At 33.6% G+C, this 25,938-nt stretch overlaps 1 protein-coding gene across 1 annotated transcript; it reads right to left on the reverse strand.

The window, feature by feature from the left end:
* Positions 1-452: 452 nt before the first annotated feature.
* On the reverse strand, positions 453-21,830 carry LOC132742096 (probable E3 ubiquitin-protein ligase HERC1). Its single transcript, XM_060730407.1, has 18 exons — positions 21,645-21,830; positions 19,833-20,009; positions 19,052-19,249; positions 18,431-18,551; positions 17,739-17,929; positions 17,110-17,229; positions 16,540-16,596; positions 16,133-16,285; positions 15,328-15,590; positions 14,715-14,918; positions 14,171-14,288; positions 12,263-12,503; positions 11,651-11,874; positions 5,748-5,842; positions 4,527-5,024; positions 3,828-4,067; positions 1,558-1,641; positions 453-770 (listed from the first exon to the last, which is right to left on the reverse strand). Exons 1-18 carry the CDS (start codon positions 21,814-21,816, stop codon positions 453-455), a joined length of 3,474 nt encoding a protein of 1,157 aa, XP_060586390.1. The 5' UTR covers positions 21,817-21,830.
* Positions 21,831-25,938: the final 4,108 nt, after the last annotated feature.

The raw sequence follows: 25,938 nt of genomic DNA on the forward strand, positions 1-25,938 counted from the left end.
GCTCGACCGCCGCCCGACATTCACCATACTATAACCCGGGTTTGCACCAGTGCAACCCAGCCAAAAATAGAATATCGGGAAATGAATCATTCTCTTTACTAACTTGCATGTAGAGAGCGGACCGATAGATTAGATGTATTGAGGGGTTTCCTTAAGTTATTGTTTATGTATTTTATGGATGGCAAATTTCATTTTCCACCTAAATTTTTTTGATTTGACAATTATATGAAAATATTTATCTAAAAATAACATATTTCACTTTAAGAAAATCTTAAGGTCGCTTTAATATGTTAGATATATGAAATAATATATACTTAAATCCAATTAAAAAGCAAATAAATAAGATTTTATCACATACAAAATTGGCAACAGTCAGTCTTTAGTGTATTGTCAACTTCTGACATATATCCATCAAAGATTTTTCATTTCAAATTATCAATTCTAACAAATGACTATAAACTGAACTTGAACTTTTTACCAGAGTCATCTCCATTTTCCTCCTCACTTTTCTGTTTCTTGCCCTCGTATTTCACCGGTGTATCTAACCTATCTCTAACATCTGGTGTGACAAACACGTCTAGATCAGAGACTTTGTCTAACTGTTGAATAATTTTCTCGTTTATCACATCGGTCCATACATTACTGGAATGTAAACTACGGACGGTCCGGATTAGAGCCTCACACACCACTGTACTAGGTGGAGCACAGAGTGGCTCTCCAGGTAACAGGTCCTTGTGAACTGCCTGGATCTGCATGTCAGATATTTTAACCTGGTGATGGAAAGAAATGTATCACATGTTTTTGACATCAAATTTTACATCCTAATCTTTACATTATAACATATAGCAAAGAAAAACTGAAAAAAAAAAAAACGAGATTTCCATGACATCATTGATAACAAAATATAAAGTAGTATATTTTTTTTTAATGCTTGGTATTATGCCAACAAAACACAGGTCATATGGCAATTTTCTTGCTTTACTGGTGGAGGAAGGAGTCAGGTGTCTTTTTTTTATTTCAGGCAGGAATGGGAATCTTGTGTAGAACCACCATGGTCTGTAAGCTAGATGGACAGCTTCTTCACATGAAAGAATCCAAAGACTGTGTCAGGATTCAAACACACAGTGGTGAGGGGCAAGTGGGTTGAAGTCAACGACCTTAGCCACTTGGCTATGGACACCCTGCAGACCAAAAATTCATATACGGGTACTTTTAAATGACCAGCATACATTTATCTACAAACAAGTCATGCTACAGAGCTTAAGATGAAAACCCAAGTCACTACAATATGTGAGCTGTGACAATGAAACTTAAAATCTTTACTTATGTTGAAAATAAACACTAAAAAAACTTAACAAATACCAGTTGATTCTCCTCAATAAAGGTAAAATACCTAATGTCAAATAAAATAAAGAAAAAACACTGAATTTTGTAGGATTATATCCACAACTGTGCAAGACAGGTGGTTATAAGTCAGTAATACCAGTCACTCAGTTATTAATGAAGTAAGGTTATGGTTGCATTAGCACAGATTTCACTGTATAGTGGTGGACTTACCTTTTCGCCAGGGTTACTGCTGTAGAAAGTCACACAGGGGTACAGTTCTGTAGCATCAATATCTTCAAATGCCATTCTAGGTTCCTGTGAAAATAGCATTTTCTTATACAATTTTCAGATGTTCAATAACATATCCATACTTTATGAAAACAAATTCCTCATCTAACTAATACTTAACTAGAACTATCACTAAATGTGATTAATACCCCCGCAAGACAGCTTCGGAAATGAGGATGTTACTAGTAACAGAATACCTTGTAAAAGAATTGAAATAGAGTTATGGTTGTGGGCAAATAAAGATAGTTGTGGTTCTTGTATGTTGCATTTCCTTTCAATGTGGTTGGCCATTGATGAAATTTTATTGATTTACTCTGTAATAAGTCCAGAAAGACAAGGAAAAGGAACAAAGGGCAATAACTCTATAAATACTGAAGATGGAGTTATGGTTATTGTACACTGCACTTCCTCTCATTGTGCTTGACCATTGTATGAAGTTGTATTGAATTCCAACTACCAGTTTTCAAGTTATGCACTGGACAAAAAAGTAACAAAGGGCAATAACTGTAATTAGTCCAAATAGAGTTATGGTTCTTGTGCACTGCACTTCATCTCACTGCCCTTGATCATTGTATAAAGTTTCATTGAATTCCAACCATTAATTTTCAAGTTATGCACTGGACAATAAAAAGTAACAAAGGGCAAAAACTTTTAAATAAGTCAAGAAAAGAGTTATAGTTTCTGTGCACTGCACTTCCTCTCAATATACTTGACCATTGTATGAAATAGTATTGAATTCCAACTAGCAGTTTTCAAGTTATGCTCTGGACAAGAAAAAAGCAATGGAAAAGTAACAAAGGGCAATAACTCTATAATTACTCTGGACAGAGTTATAGTTCTTGTGCACTGCACTTCCTCCTATTGTGCTTGACCATTGTATGAAGTTGTTTTGAATTCCAAGCAGTATGTTTGAAGTTATGCTCGGGACAAGGATAAGTATCAAAGGGCAATAACTCTGTAATTTGTCAAAATGGAGTAATGGTTTTTGTGCACTGCACTACCTCTTAATGTGCTAGACAACTGTATGAAGTTGTATTGAATTCCAACAAGTAGTTTTCAAGTTATGATCCGGACTGGGAAAAGTAACAAAGGGCAATCACTCCGTAATAAGTCTGATAAAGTTATGATTCGTGTGCACTGCACTTCCTCTCAATGTGCTTAATTATTGTATGAAGTTATATTGAATTCCAACCATTAGTCTTCAAGTAATGCTCCGGACAAAAAAGCAATGGAAAAGTAACAAAGGGCAATAACTTTATAATTAGTCAAGATAGAGTTATGGTTCTTGTGCACTGCACTTCCCTTTATTATGCTTGACCATTGTATGATATTGTTTTGAATTCAAAACAGTAGTTTTCAAGTTATGCTCCGGACAAGGAAAAGTAACAAAGGGCAGTAACTCTGTAATTAGTCAAGATGGAGTTATAGTTCTTGTGCACTGCACTTCCTCTCAATGTGCTTGACCATTGTATGTAGTTATATTGAATTCCAACTATTAGTCTTTACGTAATGGTCCGGACAAAAGAAAGCAATGGAAAAGTAACAGAGGGCAATAACTCTGTAATTACTTTAGAGTTATGGTTCTTGTGCACTTCACTTCCCCTTATTGTGCTTGACAATTGTATGAAGTTGTTTTGAATTCAAAGTTATGCTCTGGACAAGGAAAAGTAACAAAAGGCAATAACTCTGTAATAAGTCAAGATGGAGTTATCGTTCTTGTGCACTGCACTTCCTCTCAATGTGCTTGACCACTGTATGAAGTTATATTGAATTCCAACCATTAGTCTTCAAGTTATGCTCCGGACAAGGAAAATGCAACGGACTGCTGGACCGACCGACCAACCGACTGACCACCGGGTGACTCCTATATACCCCCCAAACTACGTTTCGGGGGTATAACAATTACATACTTTAAAACTGTTTGTACTAGTCTGCATTGCCCTACTTATGTACCACTTGCAAAGGATTTATATTTGTACCACATGGAACAACTATACATGTACATTTTCTAATATTTTATTATCAAAATACATGACCATATTTCAACCTAATTCTTCACACTGCATGAAACATGGTTACCGTTTTGATAAAACAAACTCAATATTAATATCAGAATATTTACTCTTATCACTTGATTCAATTCTATCTTATGTATTTTATTCTTTTTATATTTATATCTCATTATCATCTACCAAACTTTCTTCCTACATTACCTCTCCATTTTTTCCAAAGGCCAAAGTTTTTGAATCCATATCTAGAACACAGGTTATATAATCTCCTTGAGTAAAGCCATGCAAGGTACGAAGTTGTTCACCATTATGATAAAGGTTACCGCTATATGCCCTATATAACCACATGTCTGATGTAGATCTATGACCATAGTCACGAACCGGAAGACGACACACTCCTACACATGTACCCTCGTTACTCTTGTTCTCTTTTACTATCTGAAACTGTTCAAAATACACAAATTATTCACAGGTCCTATTGTAGTAAGACTTTTATAAACCGAACAAAAAAGGTGCCAACATATTAAAACACTTTACAAAAACTTCTTCACAATTAATAACAGTAATAAACATCAAATTACAATATATTGTTCTTTTACATCAAGAATAAAACATGATGTAAACAGTTCTTTCCTTAATAAACAATATAAGTTATGATACACATTACTTTATATGAAATATTTCATATAGTTTATAAAACATATTACTACAAATGTGTCCATAGGACACAGATGCCCCCATAATAAGTCTATAGATGGACAGGGTGATAGACAGATAATGGCACATCTACATGCCCCTCTATGTGTAGGCACAAAAACCTTAAGGAAACAATGAAAGTAATTCACTTAACCTAAAAGGAGTTTGTAAATCATTTACTTGTAACTATCATAAAGAATGACTAACCTTCCAATGGTAACATCCCGATGTTATTGGAATAGATGCTATGCCATAACCTTTCCCTGATGTACTGTGTATCAGGGATTGTCCGGCCTCTATACTACTACACACACATTTTTCAGGGTCAAAGGTCACTTCAAGTTGAGTCATACAATCTTCATTAATTATTCTATCATCCTGTTTATTCACACCATCAACAGTATCATTCTCGCTAGTGTTATTATTTCCTCCCCTGTCCCCAACTGTTTGCTCCTCACTGGCGACACTTGAAAGGGAACCAGACAAACTTGTAGTCACATGACCTGAGGGATCAAGCCAGGTATCAACCTGGTCAGCTGATTTGCTGAGAAGTGGGCAACTCTCTGAATCTCCATTGCCTTCTATTTTCAGCTGCTCTAACTTAGACAAGAGAGATAACTCTTCCAGTCTAGCATCAGTGATTGCCTGCTTCATGGGAAGTTCCCACATGTTGTCTGAAAGGCAGCTAAATAAGTCTGATATTACCTGAATAATAAACAAGAAAACAATAGTTTGACATTAGTTTCTGCTACTTTTTTCAACAATTAAACCAATACCTCATGTCACTTTTAGCTAAATAAATATCAATCATTTTGATTGCATGAGTCTAAAATTAATGGTGTTCATATCAATACTTGGGTTTATATCAATACTTCGGTATGGATAAATAAATAACTAGAAGTTTCACCAAGAGATTGTCTGTATGTTACGTCAGTTTAATGCAAGGTTTGTGTAAAACCATCAATCTTTTATACTGAGTTTCATATGAACATTGTAATGATTCAAAGTAACAGCATCTTTCAGGTACATGAAAAATTTTACACTAGTAAAGTCCTAAAATAGAGGTATCTGTGGTGAAAAACACAACAAAGTATCAAAAGATAACTACAGAAATACAGTCAGAACTGTATAACTGCACCATCACCTAGGATAATATTGAATTCGAGAATCTGTATATAAGAACACAAACAATTCTTTATATTTAATCCTTATATTAACATTAAACCTGCTGAGTTTGTGTAATGGATATGCCCTGCTTTTTATTTAAAATTGTTTGTCCAAAGATTAAGAGACATCAGTATCAAAGTACACAAATTTAGCTATCAAAAGAATAGAGCCTGGATGGATGTGCAGACTCCCCTAGCTCTATACTGGTGGCAAAAGCAAATCATGTTTCAGCAGGTTAATGGTTAAGCAATTTAATCCTACCTGTTTAAAGAAATCCCCATCAATGCTAGTTTTACATGCCAGAAGGATACTTTCTAAAATAGATATGGCTGCCAGCTTTGTTCTTAAACTCTGACCTAAAATGATGAATGAACATTGTAAGAAATGAAGCCCAAATGACAAGAATATCTAATTTTCTTTAAAATCAAAGCACTGCAAGCACTGAGGTATACATTGCTTGACATCAAGACCATGTGATTTTAATCTACTGAACTCAATAGAAGTCATCTTCTGGTTACAATCAATTTCGAACACAAATCTAGGCTTATTTCTTCTCAAGTTATTAATAGGACAGGAAAGAGGTGTTGTTCCTACAGACTAGTGCTGTGTTTTTTCAAGGCAAGACTATATGGTTTGCGAAATTGAAGAGCAATACAGAAATCAGTTTGCAAAGACCGGTTTATTATCTGCAGTATACAATGCTGAAATAGTAAAATAGAGTCTTCAGTGTTTTTATCTATTACTTTAAAAACAAGACCAACATGTGGGTTTGTAGTCTACAAAAATGTGGTATTGAATCATTCAGCAAGACTTAAAAGTTAGGTGAACATTTTTGTTTACATGCAAAACGCATTCACTGGAAAAAATGCACTCCATAGTGCAATTATTGATTCAAAATAAAAGCATTTGTACTTGACAAAATTTAGGCATCAAAGCCCTAAGCTCTAGCCTCGTACATTCTTAAATTTTTACTACAAGTACATTACGAAAATTAATGACTCCCCCCACCCCCAACCCTCCCACAAGGCAAATTTTATCCCAGGGCTAAAATTAAAACAATCTTGGTAGAGGTCGACTACACAATGCTTCATGCCAAATATCTTACCTCTAGTCTTTGTCAATTCAGAGGGGAACACTGTTTAAGTCTTTTTTCTATACATGTATATACATTTAAGGAAATCCTAAGACACCATGGTGCCTGTTAAACCTTGTACCTTCAGACAAGATTTTTTTTAAAGTTTTTTACTATATACATACCATATAATGAAAACCCAAAAAGACTCCTTGGCAGAGCCATTTTGACCCCAGGGCTATAATTTGAACAATAGTGATAGAGGTTTATTACACACGTAAAGGTTTCATGACAAATATCAAACATCTAGCCTTTGTCAATCCAGAGGAGAATATTTTTTAAGTTTTTTTTCTATACATGTTTATACATGTAAGGAAAACCTATGACACCCTGGTGCTATTTCACTAGGGGCAACATTTGAACAACTTTGGTAAAGGACGTACTTATGATATTATTTACCAAGTATCTAAGCTCTAAGCCTTAAACCTTCTGATAAAAAGATTTTTAAAAAAGTTTTTGCTATATACATATAAGGAAAACCTTAATATATGACCCCAGGGGTGAGGCTAATTTTGACCCTTGGGCTGTAACGTGAATAATCTTGGTAGAGGTTAACTACCAAATGTTTCATGACAAATATCTAACCTCTAGTCTTTGTCTTTGAGAAGATTTTAAGTTTTAACTACATACATATCAGGAAAATCTATGAACCCTAGTGCAGGGCTAATTTGACACCCAGGGTATAATGTGAAAATCTTGTGAATGTCTACCAGACAATGCCTTTTGCAAAATATCTATGCTCTAGGCCTCATTTAAGTCTTTGAACAACTTTGGAAGCCCTTTACTCATGGAACAACCCTGTCAAGTTTGGTTGAAATTGGACAAGATGTTTTCAAAAGATGTTAACTATATAATGTATAAAACACACACACATGCACGCATGCATGCACACACACACACACACAAAAAAGGGGAATCGCTATATGCCAACACAGCATCTACATGCATCAGACCAGCAGTCCAACACATTTTCAAAAAATAAAATGACAATTACATTGTTGATGTGTTGAAAGCCTTGTGAAATTTAATAAAATTAAGCTTTATAATATCTAGAATAAACTTTCATTTTTTCATTCCTAACTGTAAACAAACAATATGAGGTATGGTACATGTTATGGTCAACCAAGTGGATCTCATTGGAGCTAGGTGGAGAGGAGTGTGGGAATCCAAAGATTAGTAAATCATGTTTGCTTACTGAGTTCATCAGAAAGTATTTAAGCACTAAGTTGAAATTTATATGGCATAATGCACTTTATGTGTGTTAATATGCTATATATCAAAATTAAATACTCTGTATCTTTTTTTTGTTAACTATAAACTTAAAGAATTAATAAATTTCTTTTATATAATCTATGAATTCAGTTTATAGTATCTTTTTTGGTTTGACTTTTATCACAGTCTGTGCTTTTTTGTGATATCATACTATTGTTTCCAGCACCTTTACTCCAAGTAAGCAAATGAAGTAATTGAAGACCAGGAACTTAGGAACTTCCTTTCTGAGTGGGGGATCTGAACATCACTGTCTGTCCTGTCCACCATGTCTCGATATCGGATTTGTCAATGTCTTGGTACAGACCACCCTGTCTCATGGTCTGCAAGGTCCTGCATGTATGGCCAGCTTGGACTGTTTAATGTCACCGAGGAGAACTCCATATAGTTTTTTGACAATCAATAAATATTTTACAATCCAATAGGAAAAAAAAAATTCATGTAGTATCTTTTTTAGCTAAATCCTTTCAAGCTATCATCATCGTGTACAATAAAACTTACTGGTAAGGAGTTAATTAAGGGCTTCTCCCCCAATACAAAAAAGGTCAAATTAAGAAGTAGTACTGTTACAATGCCTTATCAAAAATAAAGTCACATGCATATATAGACAATAACTAAATATTTAACAATATTGATTTAATACAAATAAATCATTAATATATGCAGTCCAGCCAATAATGAGCTGAAAATATTTATCAATATCAAAGAGTGAGAAAATGAAATGCAGCCTGACTAAAACTCAAACCAGAGACACTCAGAATACCATACCTCAGAACTACCAAAAAACCCAGAACCCTTGGAATACCATACAGCAGCTCTACAGCTTAAATATTTTCAGTCTCATAGTTCTATGCATTGACATAATCCACAGCATATTGAAATTTTTCCTTTTTCATTGGCACACTTAAGTAACAAAGTGAATTGACTTATGACTCAGTTATGAACCATCATAAACATATATTGAACCCTAAAAGTAACAGGGTGAAAATATCACAGGGTGAGAAATATGTGCAGTTTGACCGGAAGCAAACCTGAATCAGAATATTATACATGTATGTGGGCTGTACTGACTCACTCAGCTGAGCTATCTAGCTGCTGGCAATGTCAATAATCTATTACACATGGGCATAGAAGTCAAAGAAATATTCATTGATAATGACCCATTATTTAAAGTAAATCATATTAGAAACATCCCTTGAAAATGATATTTTTTCATTTTTGACCCACAGTTATTACCACTACCTCCTAATGGGCCTAAGTAAACTGAGCCTGCAGAATTTTATAATTTTGCTGTCTGTCAGACATGGCAATTTCTTATGGGTTTCATCTTTATCTCCATTTGAAGGGATGTAACTCATGTTTACTAAAAAGTTTGTTCTTATCTGTCTATCTTAGCCATTACAGACTATTCTAGATGTATATAAACATAAAAAATATTTTATATTAACAAACAAAACATAATAAGATGAAAAATTTACCAGTTGGACAAATTCATCAAATGGATGGAGGTCCAGGAATGATGAATATGGATAGAAATATTTTTTTTGACTGGCTTTATGTACCTTATAGTTATCATTGTGGCAAGGAATTTTATAATTATTCAGTTAAACCTGGTTTTTCAGTTAAGATTTCATCATAAAAAGATCTTCAGGACTCTAAATAAATTCATATTTGTGGTATCAGGGGAAATTAAATTACTATTTGTGCTAAATCTGATCATAAACATCAATCTAAATATTTAGAATATACCTGTGTTGAGTATCATATTTCACTCTTCACTTTGGTTATCCCAGGTCAACCCTCTTTTTTACTACTGGCTTTAATTTAACTGCCCATGCAATCATAAGCTCTTATAATAAATGATATATGGCTAATAATTTTACCTTATATATATATATCAATAGTCTAAGGAGTTATGTAAAAAAATGTTAAGGGTGGCCTGACTGAGTGATTGGATTGTAAATAACATATTTCAAAATATATTTCTGGACTCAACATGCTTTCTGTTTCAAAACTCTGTAAAAAAACTGTCAAATGATGAATAATTATCTGGATTTGTTACCCAAAATCTGTGATTCTAGCACTTCATTTTTTCTAGGATTGCAATAGCTTTCTATTTTGTCAAATAATTTTTTCACTTTCAGTTTATGTTCTGCATTTGCCCATGTAAATTGATAACTTTAGGTCCAGCACACAGGCGCTAGTCACATAATCAAATATTTTACATAATCGGTCTATATATATCTTTATATACATATATAGACCGATTATGTAAAATATTTGATTATGTTACTAGCGCCTGTGGTCCAGCATAGTGTAATAGGATATTTACTTGTATCTTTTCATCTTTCTCAGCATTTCCAATGGCAGTCAACACTGGTAAAGTAAATTTCCATTGGCGCTTCCATTTGATAAAGTTATGTGATATGTTACCATTTCAACATCTAAATGTCCAGGGGGTCTAAACATATCTGCCATGATTGTCAGTTCGAATAATACCGATTACGAAGGCTAAATTCGAATAATATTGAGTACAAATCCTTAGTTCGAATAATATTGAGTACGAATCTTCCCCTTCCCGAAAATGGCTTTTGGACGATATATTTCACTAAAGTGGCAGAAATACTTCACACTGCAGGTGTGAAACAAATAATTGCATACTCCTCCGATGCCACCACGTTGATAGGGTTCTATTATATGCAATTATATGACAATTCGTCAGAACGTTAACTTTAATCCATTCATACAGACGCTTACAATGTTACATAACACTAAATAAGACATATATATCTGTATATGCTCGTTTTCTAAAACAGTTTGAAATAGAAAAAGTATGCAAGTCTATATTTAAAAGTAAATAAGGTTTATTAAACAGATTTAATATTAATTTTGGGTGTTGGACATATTTTTATACAGAGTCTGTCGTAATTCATTCATTCTTGCACGCGCATGCGTCGATACGAAGTTTGAAGCGTAGGTTTACACAATGCTTTTATGAATGAAATAGAAATTTTCATATTTTTTGCTTTCATGTTTAGAAAATGTTTATTTGAACTGAAAGTGCATAGTTTTGAAGTTTCAAAGCTTATTGACCACTATGCAAACAGTATATTAATAAAAAGCGATCTTAATGTGACAATCCTGCAAAATGAGGATCTACTTTTATCGAGGTTTCATCCAAAGGTGGATGTTGTTCAGCAAAACACGTTAGGTGTACTTAATCTGAAATACAGCTATAACTCTGTATACATTGCAAGCAATGTATACAAAAACTTAAACATTTATGTAACTTTCATCCTATAAACTATGTTCAAAAGTACCAGCAGCATGACTCTAGAAGACAAAACTTTTAAAATATCAACATACAAACACATTAATGTTCCTCATCTTTTTAACATCTTACATGTTTTAAATCAGGTTTTATTATTTTTCTTCTTCTTCTCCTTTTTTTTTGTGGGGGGGGGGAGGGGAGGGAGTTAAAGTCACACTGACATTGATTATAAAGATCATATGGCATCGTTCCAGCTTTACTGGTGGAGAAAAATCTCAGGTTCCCCTCCACAAACAGACATTTCGTAGAACCAAAGACCTTCTGAAGACTTTTTGGATAGCTTCCTCACATGACAGAATTTGAAGTTGTTGGTGGAATCTGAAACTCAAGCAGTGGCAGACAAGTGATTCACAGTCTGAAACCGTAATAACTCTGCCAGTGAGGACATGCTGATATATTAACAGTTCATACAACAACAAAAATACAACATACCTTGTTTTGACTCTTTTATTATACTTATAAGCATATCAGTCCACTTTTTTGTTGCTGCTAGAGTTTTCAACTTCCCTGCTGAGAGAACTCTGCGTGTAAACACCAAGAAGATTGCCATAGCATTACTATGGTAACCAGGATTGTCAAGATGTTTCTGTATCTGGAACCACAGCATATCTAGGACAGACTGTAGTACACCTGAACTTAATGGTCCACTATGAACACTAGTAGGGAAAAAAAGAAGAAAATATTTGTAAATATATATATAGCAGTAACTACAATGACATGCATCATATACAAGTATGATTACAAATTATTTGTTCAAGTCAAATTCATACCTAGTTACATGTATATGTAGAACTTAAGATATATCCAACTTGCTTATATAGGTTAACCATATGGAGGGATAGTTCAGTTACTATATTCCATGGGTATAAAAAATGAATACATGTGTTTTGTTTTGCATTCTCTATAAAAAAATCTTGGATTCATTATAACACTGACATTCAAATTAAATTAAAATGTCTTTAAAAACCATCAATTTCTTACAACTGTTTTTCAGAGATATTAGTTTTAAAAATAAGTACTATAAACTCTTATTTCTAGACTTGCCTTGTTGTGAGAGATACAATCTGTATCAACCGGAAGCTGGCTACTCTCAGTACAGTGTTGAGCTGTACTTGCCCGAGACGTCCTCTGATTGGTTGAACCAGACCCTGTATGGGTGCAGACAGACTTGCCATCTCGTATAGTGTTGGTAAGAGCCTGCAGGCCACCAGTAGGGAGATATCTACTGCTTTGTAACTTATACTCAGTGAAAATATAGTACACAGTAGTAGCCTCTGTCTAGTACCTGAAGGAAAAAAATCTATAAATAAATCTATTTTATTTATCTTATTTTATTTTCATGTACTTAATTTGCGTAATGTATTTGCCCTGGCTTGAATTTGGAAGAGTTCATTCAAAATCTAAGGGATTTTGATATCAAACTATAAAAGTTTTAGTAACCAATTGTATAAAGCCTGGTAAGTCTTCCCTATACTGGTGGGGGAAAAAACTAATGACTTTTGGTCCCTGCAGGTGAAGGGTTAAAAACAAAGTAAGGTGTACCATTTTCTATGTTTTGTAATTAGCTTTAAGGCATTTTTAAAAGCTTACCTGCCTTTTCCATATCTAAGTGTAAGACCCAGTTTGTAATGGTGTTTTATATAATTACAATATAGGGTTAAGGCACGTTTTTCCGTGTTATAACGTCTGCAGAGTCCTGAGGAACGGTTGGTGCCCGAGCCCGGTAGGGCGAGGGCTCCAACAGTTCCGAGGGACTCTGCAGACTTTATAACACGAAATAAACGTGCGTTGACGCTATTATAGCATAAAATTTTAAAACAGATTCATGATGTATATTATATATAAAACACAAACATTAAATCCTTGTGCTTGAACGGTATTTATCCAACTCTACATGTTTTACGTATGCGTTTTATTTTTTCCAGGCCAACAACTTGAGAACCGAACGAAATTTCGAATTTTAATTGATTTAACAAAGTTTAACTTTGGAGATATAATAACTTAAGAAAAACATAACATTACTCTACCCAAGACATAACAGGCGCCTCAGAAATTCCTAGAATGATTACAGATTGGCGGTAGGAAAAAGATCAGTGACATCAGTTTCAAATTCAGAATCGGGTTTTTTAAGCACGCAAGTTTAAAAAAATCAGGCATAAAACATTATTCTCTCAAAGAAACATACAGAACATTTATCAATATAAACGTCAATAAAACAACGTTTTCTTATATTCATTTTGTGCTTTCCATTTTTGTAAGTTAATCGGGGGATTAAACTGAATGACAGATTCTATTTGTTTACATTGACAACTGTCCATTTCTAAGAAAGGGCGACAACCAAGATAAGCAGCGATGTCTATACGCTGTATTGCCGGCATAATTACTTGAATGCTGCTCGCCGTTATGCGACTGAGGCCCTCGAATTAATAATTCCAATATAACAAGAGCGCATGACTCTGGCAAACAGGCCAAATTGTCATTTTTTGTTTGTTTACTGGGCCCTGTATGTATTGCGCATAGGTAAAACCGGGCTATAACAAGAGCGCGTGACTATGTTAACGCATGGTTTTGGCCCCGTTATAACATGGGCAAAAGAGGGAAAAATAGCCGATTTTATGCTATAATGTGAAATATGCAATTTTAATAATTTCATAAGGTGTTGTTTTATTTAAAATGAAGTTAAGATTCCAAATTCTAGACTGTTTCACCATTCAAAAGTTACTGTAGTTGGGATCATTGTCAAGAAATATTTAATGCTCTGAACCAATGCAGTTAGAAACTAGACACTGCTACATGGGTGTATGTTGAAATGTCAGAAAACCTCAAAACCTTGAAACTAGCATAATTTAATTCTCTCATACAGAAAATGATACTGTCAGGCGTATAAGGCATATTCCTGAAAATTATACCAAATGCAGTGTTGTAGTGAAATACTTCTGCTTGTGACTTTACCTTGATTGTGTTTATTGTTGTATGTAAGTAGAAGACCTTCTACAAGAGATTCATAAATATCATGTGCTGCTAACTGTATCTCTCTCTGAGTTTCTGCCTTAGCTGACATTATATCATCCTAAAACAAGAACACAGTGAACGAAAATAATCAAAACACAAATCTGCAGAATACACTTTACACACATATTACTTATTACGTCTTAAAATGGACTTCTATTGTACACAGATTCCCGCTAGTTTTTTTTGCGATTTTTTGTATTTGAAAATGAAATGTAAGTTGAAACAGGTAGATAAAATGATATCTAATAATTGACATAAGTTACTAGCTACACAAGTTGAATTGACCCCTTTTATGAAATTTGACCTGTAAGAATGACCTTGTACTTTTAGTTATAGTCCTTGACTTTCCAACTTGTGAAGAATCTTGTAGACAGTTTTAATTTCTGCTTCTGCTAAATTATTTAAAATATAACTATGAATGGAACAGAAACACAAAAAATACCTATTTTTTATTATCAATAGTTTAAAAACTCAGCACATGTACCTTGTAATGAGCAATTCTGGGTATTTTCTCCCCTTGTGGTCCAGCGAGTAGGCCTAGATTAAAGCAGCCAGACAAGAGACAAAGATGGGCAGAGCACAGCAACGTAGATAATGTCTTAGGTACAGGAGAGCTTCTATCAGCATCAGTCTTTTCTTTATGAGCCATCAACAACTCTCTGATCTGATTCAAGGCGTACAATCGTGACTGAAAATACATGCAGCAAAACAGTGAATATAAAATGGGTTTTAAGAGGTTATGTCTCTGATCAATGAACAAGCTCAATCAAATTGAGCCTACAACATTTTCAGTTTTGCAGTTATGGGAGTTTTTTTAAGACTGATTTTCCTGTTTTATTTTGTAGAATAATCAAGTGATGTTGTTTTTTTGTTATAGACCTCCATCAATTTTCTCAGACAGTTTTATTTTTTTTATTGTTAAACATATTTAAACATGCTTTAGTTCAGTATAAACTTAAACAAAAATAACAGTTAAATACACAATTAAGATTTATTCATATTTTGAATGAGTTCTAAATTTTAATCTATTATAGTATTTGTATAAACATGTAAATGTAGAAATAAAATATCATTTTTATGAAAACTTCAAATGGCACCTCTGCTCTATCATGCTGCATTTTCATTATGTCTTCTATTACAGAATACGAAACATTTTTCAAAGATGCATTCCTCTTCTTGCCCCTTTGATGATTTAGATTATCTCCCTTTATGAAACTGCAGACATCTCCACTTATGCTGTGTGGGAGTCGTCTCCCTTGTTTTCTTCCTAGAGTTACATCCCCCGAGTGTTCATGATGCCACCTCAATCTTCTGAGAGTTTGTTTTACTTTCTGGAGAGAAGCACCTGTACCTGTTCCTTCTGCAATGTGAAATTATATGTTTCTTGTTCCATTTTATTCTGTCAATAATTTGCTTATATCAAGACAGACTTATAATATTGGATTTTACAGAAAATGTACACAAGTCTTTCTCATTTTGAAATTTTTAACATTTAGAAAAATAAATTTTGTTTTTTGTTGGATTTAAAGACACATTGACACTGTGAAAGTCATATGCACTTCTCAACTTTACTGGTGGCCGAAGCCCTTCATGTGCCCCTTCATGTATTATTTCAGGCACAAACGGCACCAGAGTAGAACTCCAAGCCTTCCATAAGCTAGTTGGATAGCTCCCTCACATAAAAGAATCCAACAAAGTTCCAAATGGGGTACAAAATCACAGTGATAAGGACAAGTGATTTGAAGTCTGTAACCTTAGCCAAAGAAACCCCAAGGAAAAATAAATATTCGGATAAATAAGTAGCCATATCCCATATGCACTGGTAAAAGTTATATATAAATTTTGTAACAAAAATGTGCTAGATAATTTATCCCCAAAATTGTTTTAAATACTTTTTATCACCTTTGTTAGAAAAATCAGGTGTTGCTGCTCCATTCTTGGTGTTTGAGGTCACATCAGTTGACACCAGATAGAGCTGAAGGTCAGGATGGCTACCTTTGTGTGAACCTAGGACATTCTGCTGTACAACTGACTGCTTTGTTTCAGACAAGCTCCCTGTGAATGTAAAAATGTAGCCAATAAATTCTTTGTCATAAAAGACATAAAGACTTCCCTCTGAAATTTTTTCGAATTTAAGAATTTACTGGCTCATTTTCAGTGACTTAAATGTTATAAACAATTATGAAAAGGGTCTTTAAAAAGAACATTTTCATCAGATTGTAAATTAAAGAAACAATTTTTTTTATAAAAATTATTTTCATTGGAGTCTTGATTTCAAACTTGTCAATTACTACCAACAAGAGTCTTACCTTTGGTATTTTTTTCTTTTCCTGATTCTGCATTATCAGAACAAGGATGTGATTTCACTAAAAAAAATATAAATATATTAAAAATAAATAAATAATTTATTAATCAGTTATTTGCAAAGAAATTGGTAAAAACTACTGGTTAGTTAACAATTGCTGAGATATAACCACTGTCTTGTGGTGCAACATTTCTATGTTATGTCTAACGGAAAAGGCAAAGAATCAACTTTTCAGTAGTTATAAAAAGAAAACAGAGTTGGCATATTGTAAATTTGTTACATTCGATATGCCAACTGGTGCAAATAAAGTTTGAATAATAAAATTTAGGTTCTCATTTGTTATCTCTGAAACAGAGCTACAAGACACATATCGCTTTCTCTGTAAACAGGATTATTTTTTATCTTAATATAGAGGTATGCAATTAATGTTGCTAAAACAACATTTAATCAGTTGTTTTTTTTTTCAACAAAAACCGGCAAGACTGCAAGAACTATCAAAAATACAGATCAAATTTTTTCTTCTTATTCTTATTTCAATTATGCTATTCATGTCTTAATCAGGTAACAGGCATACCTTGCCAATACGGCTGTACTGCAAGAATCAGAAATAAACTTCTCCTGAGGCAATCTGCACATTCTTCTTCATACGATCCGTTCTGTGACGTCTTACGAATTTCCCCGTCCTCACCTTCTTCTATATCACAAATCAATGCAAAATATTTATAATTCATCTTATGTAAGACTTCCCTATATATAAACATTTTTGTTTTTCTTCCTTGGTTTATGAACAAACAGACAAACATAATTTCAAATTGCACAAAATTATATGTTTATTCAAAAAGAATAATTCTGAGAGTACTTACATTAGTAAGCTGTCTTGTTTTGTAAAAATAAATAAAAAGATATTAAGGCGTGAGATAGAGTATCCTAAAGGGCTGACATATATATAACATAAAGACTATGTTACTAAATGTTGTTATAAGGTAACTCATACTGAAAGAAGTTGAGGCTGCTTTAGGTTTACATGATAATGCCCAACATTTCTAGATTTTTTAAATTTTCATTAGGATTTGTAATCTTAAATATTGACACTTTTGTGATCATTATATAACATTTATCTGATATCATTATGACATGAAAAAAGAATAAATGCAAAATTTTTACACACATCAATAAACAATGAGTTTTTATGTAAAACATTACCATCACTGTCTAGATTGGTATCGGTGTCCGGGTCTCCCCTGCGTGATTTCTCGCCAGTATCTCGGTCAGCCGTGTGCGTGGGGAAACTTTCCATCTGGCTAACAGTCTGTTGTTGAAATGCTTTCTTGTTCATCAGATGCAACCGTAATTGATAGACCTGCCTCACAGCTGACATAAATGTGTCATCATGACTGAAATTAAAGCAAGAATAGTTATTTTTTCTCTCAACCTTTTGGGAAGAGGTCTAGATCAACCTAATAAGGAATTTTTTCAGTCATGAAATAAGGTAAATTTGGGATATATATTTTTTTTGTTTTGTTGGGTTTTAAGTCACACCAACTCAGTATAGGTCATATGGCACTTTCCAGCTTTATTTGTAAAGGAAGACCTCAGGTGCCATTCTGTGCATTATTTCAAGCACAACCGTGCACCTTAGCAGTACCACAGACATTCCGTAAGCTAGCCAGATAGCTTCCTCACATGAAAGATTCTAAAGTCCTTGTCGGGATTTGAACCCACAGCGGTGAGGGGCAAGTGGTTTGAAGTCAACGGCCGTAACCACTTTTGACAAGACGCCCCTTAATTGGGGATAAAAGGTGTCCATTTAACAGTTAAATTAACAACTTCTATAGTCTTTGATTATAGGCATACAAGGATATTTGTGGTTATCACAGTATCAAACTTTAACTTACTGTGTAATGTTTTTGGTCACTATAGTTTCTAGCATGTTGGCATGTGTAATGATGGCAGCTAAAGCAAATCTTGACACAGTATCTAGTAGAGGCTCATTACTGACATCAAATGTGTCCAAATCTGTAATTGAAAACAATTCTCTATAATTAGACTGGTTCTTTAACGTGCATAAAACTATGTTGTGCTGTCTAAAACCTAGAATATTTCTTTGATAAAAAACTCATTCAAAAGTACTGAATATGCATGTAAATCAAAGAATAATGTTAATACATTTTTGATAAAGGAGATGGCACATGCATAGGTTTTATAATGACCAGAGACTATGAATAAGAAAATGGCTGCCAAGGTCTTTCAAAACAAATTGATAGTAACTTTCACGCTTTTTCGAGTCCAACTCAACCTAGTTCCGACCTACTTAGTTTTTTCTGTGTCCAGGTGAGTGAGAAAAAAAATCAGAAAGAAAATTGGAAAATTCCAACATTTTGGCAATCGGTTCCATCGGGAACTCATCAAGGCTTGTTCTCCATGAAAACCGATCACCCTCTGGATGGGATTTTCCTATACTCTATCTTACCTAATGATAGATTCTATTAATCATAACACTATTATTCTCTACATACCAAGACTCTCTGCTGTTTCTTGCATAAATCTGAGTGTATGAACCACAGTATCAGTCTGCACACTACAACATAACTGTAAGAGAACTGCTTTATCTCCTTCATACTTCTCTTTACATATATTCTCATAAACCAAGCTGGTTTCTGCAGGACATGCCAAAATATGCTCCACTATTTTCTCAATCTCCATCTCAAACTTGTCTAAAATTAAACAATTTATGTTACCATCAATAAAATGTGTAAAGATTTTTACAGTATTAAATAATAACATTTTAGACAACAAATGTACACATTATCTAGAATTGACTAAAATGTATACTTCAGTCATGCATTAAAATCCATTGAATAAATAATTTGATGGGAAACAAATTCTTTATATCTTATTCTTAAATCACAGTTCAATAATTATATACCTAAAAATATATTACCACTTAAAAAACAAGTTATCTCTTACCAAACAAAAGAATACTCAACTATTCTCAATGCTTGATAATAAAACAAAAGCCTGGATACTGTAAAACTGTGTAAGTTCAAAAGGGCCATTATTTCTGTCAATATCCAAGTCTGAGTTATGGGCCTTGGAAAGTGTCCCCCTACTAGGCTCTCAAATAAGTGTGTTGAGTTTCAACCAAAACCAATTGGTAGTTTTTGAGATACCAACTTGCACGCACAAACATGTATGATGCTTAAGCCTGGGTGAGTACAATAGCTATCTCAATTCTTCAAACAGTCTAGCTAAATGAAATGACAATTATGTTTCTACATTATATCTGAAATGCCTTACTCTCGTTTTCTTGTAATCCATTGCTGAATAGTTTATTCTCCATCCAGAAGTGTACTTGTTTTTCCTCTGCTGTGATTGGTGGACCTATAAGCATGTCACCAAGGCAATGTCCAATCAGTAGTGAGCAAACTCTTTCAAGATCAACCAACCAGATTGCAGAAACACTGGAGTTAAAACCTGGAATATAAAATACAAGTATAGACAAGAGGAGACATAATTTAACACTTTATAATTCTTGTGAACACTTTTACGACTAAGAGAAAGATGAAAATGCATCAGAAAAGATCTCACCATGGCTGAGATTTAAATTTGCCACCACCCGCTTGTTAGCAAAAGTAACTAGACCTATCACTGAAGGTGATTAATACCCCCACCAGCAACTTTTTGAAAAATAAGTAGTCTGAAGAAAAATTTCAACACAAACTATCAACTGTGTACAAAGAAATATTTCAATTAATTGTAATCCCAACTGGGGTCTCCAAATAAGCTTGCTTTTCACAAAGTTTGATTACAATATCTCATTCCTAACTCTATTTATTGTCCGGAAACCATTTTTCTATTTTTAGGAATGGTGACCTTGACCTTAACCCCAGGGGGTCCAAATGCAATACCAACCCAGGTCTTCATATAAGCTTGCTATACACCAAGTTTGATAACAATATCTCATTCCTAACTCTAGTTATTGTCCGGAAACCATTTTTCTATTTTTAGTAACGGTGACCTTGACCTTGACCCCAGGGGGTCCAAAAACAATACCAACCCAGGTCTTCATATAAGCTTGCTATACTCCAAGTTTGATTACAATATCTCATTCCTAACTCAAGTTATTGTCCGGAAACCATTTTTCTATTTTTAGTAGCGGTGACCTTGACCTTGACCCAAGGGGGTCCAAATGCAATACCAACCCAGGTCTTCATATAAGCTTGCTATACACCAAGTTTGATAACAATATCTCATTCCTAACTCTAGTTATTGTCCGGAAACCATTTTTCTATTTTTAGTAACGGTGACCTTGACCTTGACCCCAGGGGGTCCAAAAACAATACCAACCCAGGTCTTCATATAAGCTTGCTATACACCAAGTTTGATTACAATATCTCATTCCTAACTCAAGTTATTGTCCGGAAACCATTTTTCTATTTTTAGTAACCATGACCTTGACCTTGACCCCAGGGGGCCTAAATGCAATACCAACCCAGGTCTTCATATAAGCTTGCTATACACAAAGTTTGATAACAATATCTCATTCCTAACTCTAGTTATTGTCCGGAAACCATTTTTCTATTTTTAGTAACGGTGACCTTGACTTTGACCCCAGGGGGTCCAAATGCAATACCAACCGGAGTTTCCACATAAGGTTGCTATATACCAAGTTTGATTACAATAACTCATTCCAAACTCTAGTTATCGTCCGGAAACCATGATGTGGACCGACGGACGGACGGACCGACCGACCGACAAGCTGACTCCTATATACCACCCCTAAACTTCGTTTGTGGGGGTATAACAACACTCTAAACAAAGATCTTGATTCCTGGAAGCAGTTGTCAACAGTTGTACTTATAGTTATGAATTTTCATGTACAAGTGAGCTCCCAAGTAAAAACCACAGACCTTCCCTTACCTTGACAGCTTCCTCGCATAAAAATCTACAGTCCCTGTCTGTATTTCAATCCACTGTCTAGAGGGAGGAGGAATTCTACTTCAGCTAGCTAAACAACCTGGCTATGGGGACCCCCATTAGCTTATACGCAACTAACATGAACATGAAAATCAAGATTACGGAAAGAGAAAGAAAATTTCTTTTACTTACACTGTTCCAGTTCCCTTTTCTCGAATCTCTCGATGTTTGTTAAGAGCTTGCAGATTTGGTCTAGATTTGAGAGTAGTGTTAGAAGAGAGTTTAAAAGGGGGACAACTCTGCACTGGGGAACCAGCATCAGCGAATGCAGCATGTGAAACAACATGGAACCAGCTGGCGACATATATAGAACACCTGTAATATTAAAATCAAATTAATAAAGTTGTCACATTGAAAACTATTATTATACTGTTATTTACATTTGAAGTAGCACACCGAAAATCAATAAAAAAAGATGCTGTAAAGGCAAGTTATTTTAATGATTGAATGTGAAGTTCAAAACAATTTTAAATTGGTGAATTCGCTAAATGAAATCGTAAATTCATTAAGTTGAAATGTTCCCACCAGTCTTACGTAGTAAAAGATGCATTCTGCTGCATTTTGGGGGTGTTTTGGGTGCATTCAGACACTCAAATAATTTTCATAATAAAATGGGTAGAAAGTTTATATGAAACACAGAAGGCAAAGATGGAAATATGTTAAATTTTTATGATTGATTTTAGAAATCTGCACCTGCACTTAAAAGTTGGCTACGGTTTTACACCTTTTGCTGAACAATAAAATAAGTGCATTTGGCTGGAGATGACTCTATTTTTTTTTTTATTAATATGATTTATACTTGGATAAAAGAACACTCATGACAAAACCCTTATCATGCATAATTCAAATATGACCTTGACCTTTTTAACCTTGACAATAACAAGAGCTGTCACAGGAGACAGCCAAGCTCGACTAATAAAATACTGGACGCAGTAAGGGGGACAAAACTATGAGAGAAAAATCAATTATGTATAATTATGTATTAAGTTATAGTAAAAAATAACATTTGTTAAAATAAATTCCAAGATCAAGGGAAATAATTCTAGAAATAGTCACACTAGAGTTATGAACCTTGTCACACAACATGTATGTAATGATAAGAAGTATATATTTGAAGTTTGAAGTAGATACCTTAAAAAGTAACAAAGTTATAATATTTCTTAAAGAAAATCCTAAGTTCAAAGAGAAATAAATCTGTAAAAATTACTTCAAGAGTTATGAACATTGTCACATAAAATATAATTGATTATAAGGAATAAGTATTTGAAGTTTGAGGTAGATACCTTTAAAACTAAAAAAGTTATAGTAAAAAATAACATTTTTCTAGTAAAAAAATCTAAGTTGATGGGGAGATAATTCTTGCAATATTGGTGCTAGAGTTATGAACCTTGTCACATAAGATGTGGATGATGATAAGGTACATTTATTTGAAGTATGAAGTTGATCCCTTTAGAAATAAATAAGTTACAGTAAAAAATAATATTTTTTAAAGAAAATTCTAAGTTCAAGGGGAGATAAATCTGAAAATATTGGTGCTAAAGTTATGAACCTTGTCACATAAGATGGGGATGATGATAACGTACATTTATTTGAAGTATGAGGTTGATCCCTTAAGAAATAAAGAAGTAACAGTAAAAAATAGTATTTTTTAAGGAACATTCTTAGTTCAAGGGGAGATAAATCTGAAAATATTGGTGCTAGAGTTATGAACCTTGTCACATAAGATGGGGATGATGATAACGTACATATATTTGAAGTATGAGGTTGATCCCTTAAGAAATAAAGAAGTAACAGTAATAAATAGTATTTTTTAAGGAAAATTCTAAGTTCAAGGGGAGATAAATCTGAAAATATTGGTGCTAGAGTTATGAACCTTGTCACATAAGATGTGGTTGATGATAAGGAACATATATTTGAAGTTGATACCTTAAGAAATGACAAAGTTATACTGAAAAATATTTTACTGCACCAAAACTTAAATCTGAAATCTGGAAGCGGACGCCGACGCCGGGGCGAGTAGGACAGCTCTCCATATACTTCGTTTAGTCGAGCTAAAAAAGGTAAAATTATTGAAACTTTCTTAAATTGTCATAAATCTTATTTATAAACATACTGTAAAATCATTATTATTCGTGGGGCACAAATTTTCGTGGTTAGGTCAATCCACGAATTTAAGATCCGACAAAATTTTATTCCAGCAAATACTTCTTACCCTGTCTCTGTTCTATATATTACAAACAATCGTCGGCTCTTTTCCGGCTGATTTACGTTAAATGGACGTATATACATACAGATAATTAGGTTAGTGACAGATTAAATCCGTTTGCAAGAAAGAAAACTCAATTTTATGTCCTCAATTTACTGTCACAAATGTCGGTCGCATATACACACTTGATCATTGTAGTCTACTCGATTGTGTTAACTCGATTGTGTTAACAAGAATACTTGACATAATCAAGTAAATATGGGAACCCAGGCAATGCAATAATTAGCGCTTATAAAAATTGTCAGTTTTAATTTGAAAAAAAGTCTTTGATATTAATGTGGTAAGTACGCAAAACTATAAAAAATACGATCGCTAAAACAGATGAATGGTACATTCTTCTGTCATTTTTAAATGATCCTGTTTAAATGAATTTTTAATCTGTATTTGTGCCGGAATGCTATTTAATAAACATCAAAGATGCCACCGACTTTTACTAGATCCACACATACTCTTGTTATTAACTCAGATTAATTTATATGCATGTAAATTTACACAGTCGCTGTGACGTTGCGTGTAGTTACTGTCAAATATGGTATGACCATTTCAGGGTGTAAACTTTCTAAAACTTGTCAGGTGTCGTATAAATTATGCGATGTTTAAAATTTATTGACAAGCGCTGTGTGACACGTAAAGATATGTACATGCTGTAAGTAAAAATGTTCGGCTATCAATTTATGTTTAAGATTACAATGTACTTTGCATTAGGTTACTGATTTTTTCTTACAAGAAAATGAAAATCCACGAATTTAAGAACCCACGATAATACCCGTTTTGATAAAAGCACGAAATTTCATGCCCACGAATATAAGTGAATTCGCAGTATTTGATTCATACCGGGACAAAAGAACACAAGGACATTTTGAATTATTCTGATATGTCTTTGACCTTTATTTGACCTTGACTTTCAAGGTCAAGTTATTTAATTTGCTTAAATTGTCTTAATTTTGTTATTTGTCATAGTCAAATTACGGTCAAGGTCAGGCTTCTTTTCAGTACTTAAACATTCTTAAGTGACAAAGTGAGCAAACAGATTTTGTTTTTGCTTATTTAACCTATTGTCCAATATAATAAGATAATTCACACCTTACAAGTAGGTATACAAACATAAGCAGCTTAACAATAACATGTTGACAATAACTTGAGACGAGACAATAAGTGTGAAACACTGAATACTTTCTTGCAAATGATACATGTACATCGCTTCGAAAAATTGAAAGCAAAATTTTAATGGTGAAAATAATAAATCTCTGAATGGTCTCTCTTTGTCAGCAGAAAAACGCAAAAAAAAAGAAACATGTACAACAAATCGCTAAATTTAGATTCCCTAAATTAAGATTACAGTTAAAAATCTAGAAATTAGCCTTCTGCAAAAATGACCTGATATAGGTATTTTGCAGGTTAAAGCTCAGATCTCACCCCAAGCTACTAATGTTTCAGGTATAAATTTGTTTTTAAGTTTAAATATCAATATATCTTTTGTGTTTGTATTGAATTTAAATAAAGATATTCAACCTAAATGTTTTATATATTTTTTTATTTTTTCTTTCATAAACCTATTATTTGAATGATTTAATTTTCTTTTCAGAATAGGAATGTCAATCATTACTTAGACCCCAATTTTTGTACTCTTGTATTATTACATCCCTTCTGACTATCCCCATTGACCTCCATATAAATTCATAACATTATTGTTAAAATTGTATTTACAATTTTATCCTGAGGATGGAGTAAAACAGAAAACAAAAAGGTTAATTTTTGGAATCATTAGTGGTTTCAATACTGAGATAATACCAATTGCTGTGAGGTGTCTAGCTTGAGATTATCTGTTATCGTAACTTTATTTCAGGATATAAGTCTTTAATCCCCATAGCTGGGCCAATTTTGATCTCAGGAAGCTCAAACCTCTTTTCTGTACATCATCTTGTTACAAGTAATGTTTCTGCCAAAAAGTTTAAATTTCTTTCGGTTCAATATAAATTCACTCCGGAAACAATGAATATATAACTATCTATATTAACCTCCAACGTTTCGACGAGTTAAACCTTTCTTTATAAAGGAAATTGCTATTAATTTTAAAAATAAAAAGCAAACTCCTTGATAAAGAGGGGTTTAAGGGGAAAGCATGACACCTCTACCAAGAAGTGTGGTTGGAAATTACAG

The sequence above is a fragment of the Ruditapes philippinarum genome, unplaced genomic scaffold, assembly GCF_026571515.1.
Source record: "Ruditapes philippinarum isolate M1 unplaced genomic scaffold, ASM2657151v2 ctg19963_1_1_1_1, whole genome shotgun sequence".
NCBI classification, from domain to species: Eukaryota; Metazoa; Mollusca; class Bivalvia; order Venerida; family Veneridae; genus Ruditapes; species Ruditapes philippinarum.

Bases quoted from the DNA above. Each gene is read 5' to 3' on its own strand.
- LOC132742096 (XM_060730407.1), bottom strand. From the start codon at position 21,816: ATGTCGCCAGCTGGTTCCATGTTGTTTCACATGCTGCATTCGCTGATG. The intron at 5,025-5,747 runs GTAGGATTAAAT...TTTATTATTCAG, and splicing joins ATGGGGATTTCTTTAAACAG to GTAATATCAGACTTATTTAG. The intron at 771-1,557 runs GTAAGTCCACCA...TTCCATCACCAG, and splicing joins GCAGTAACCCTGGCGAAAAG to GTTAAAATATCTGACATGCA.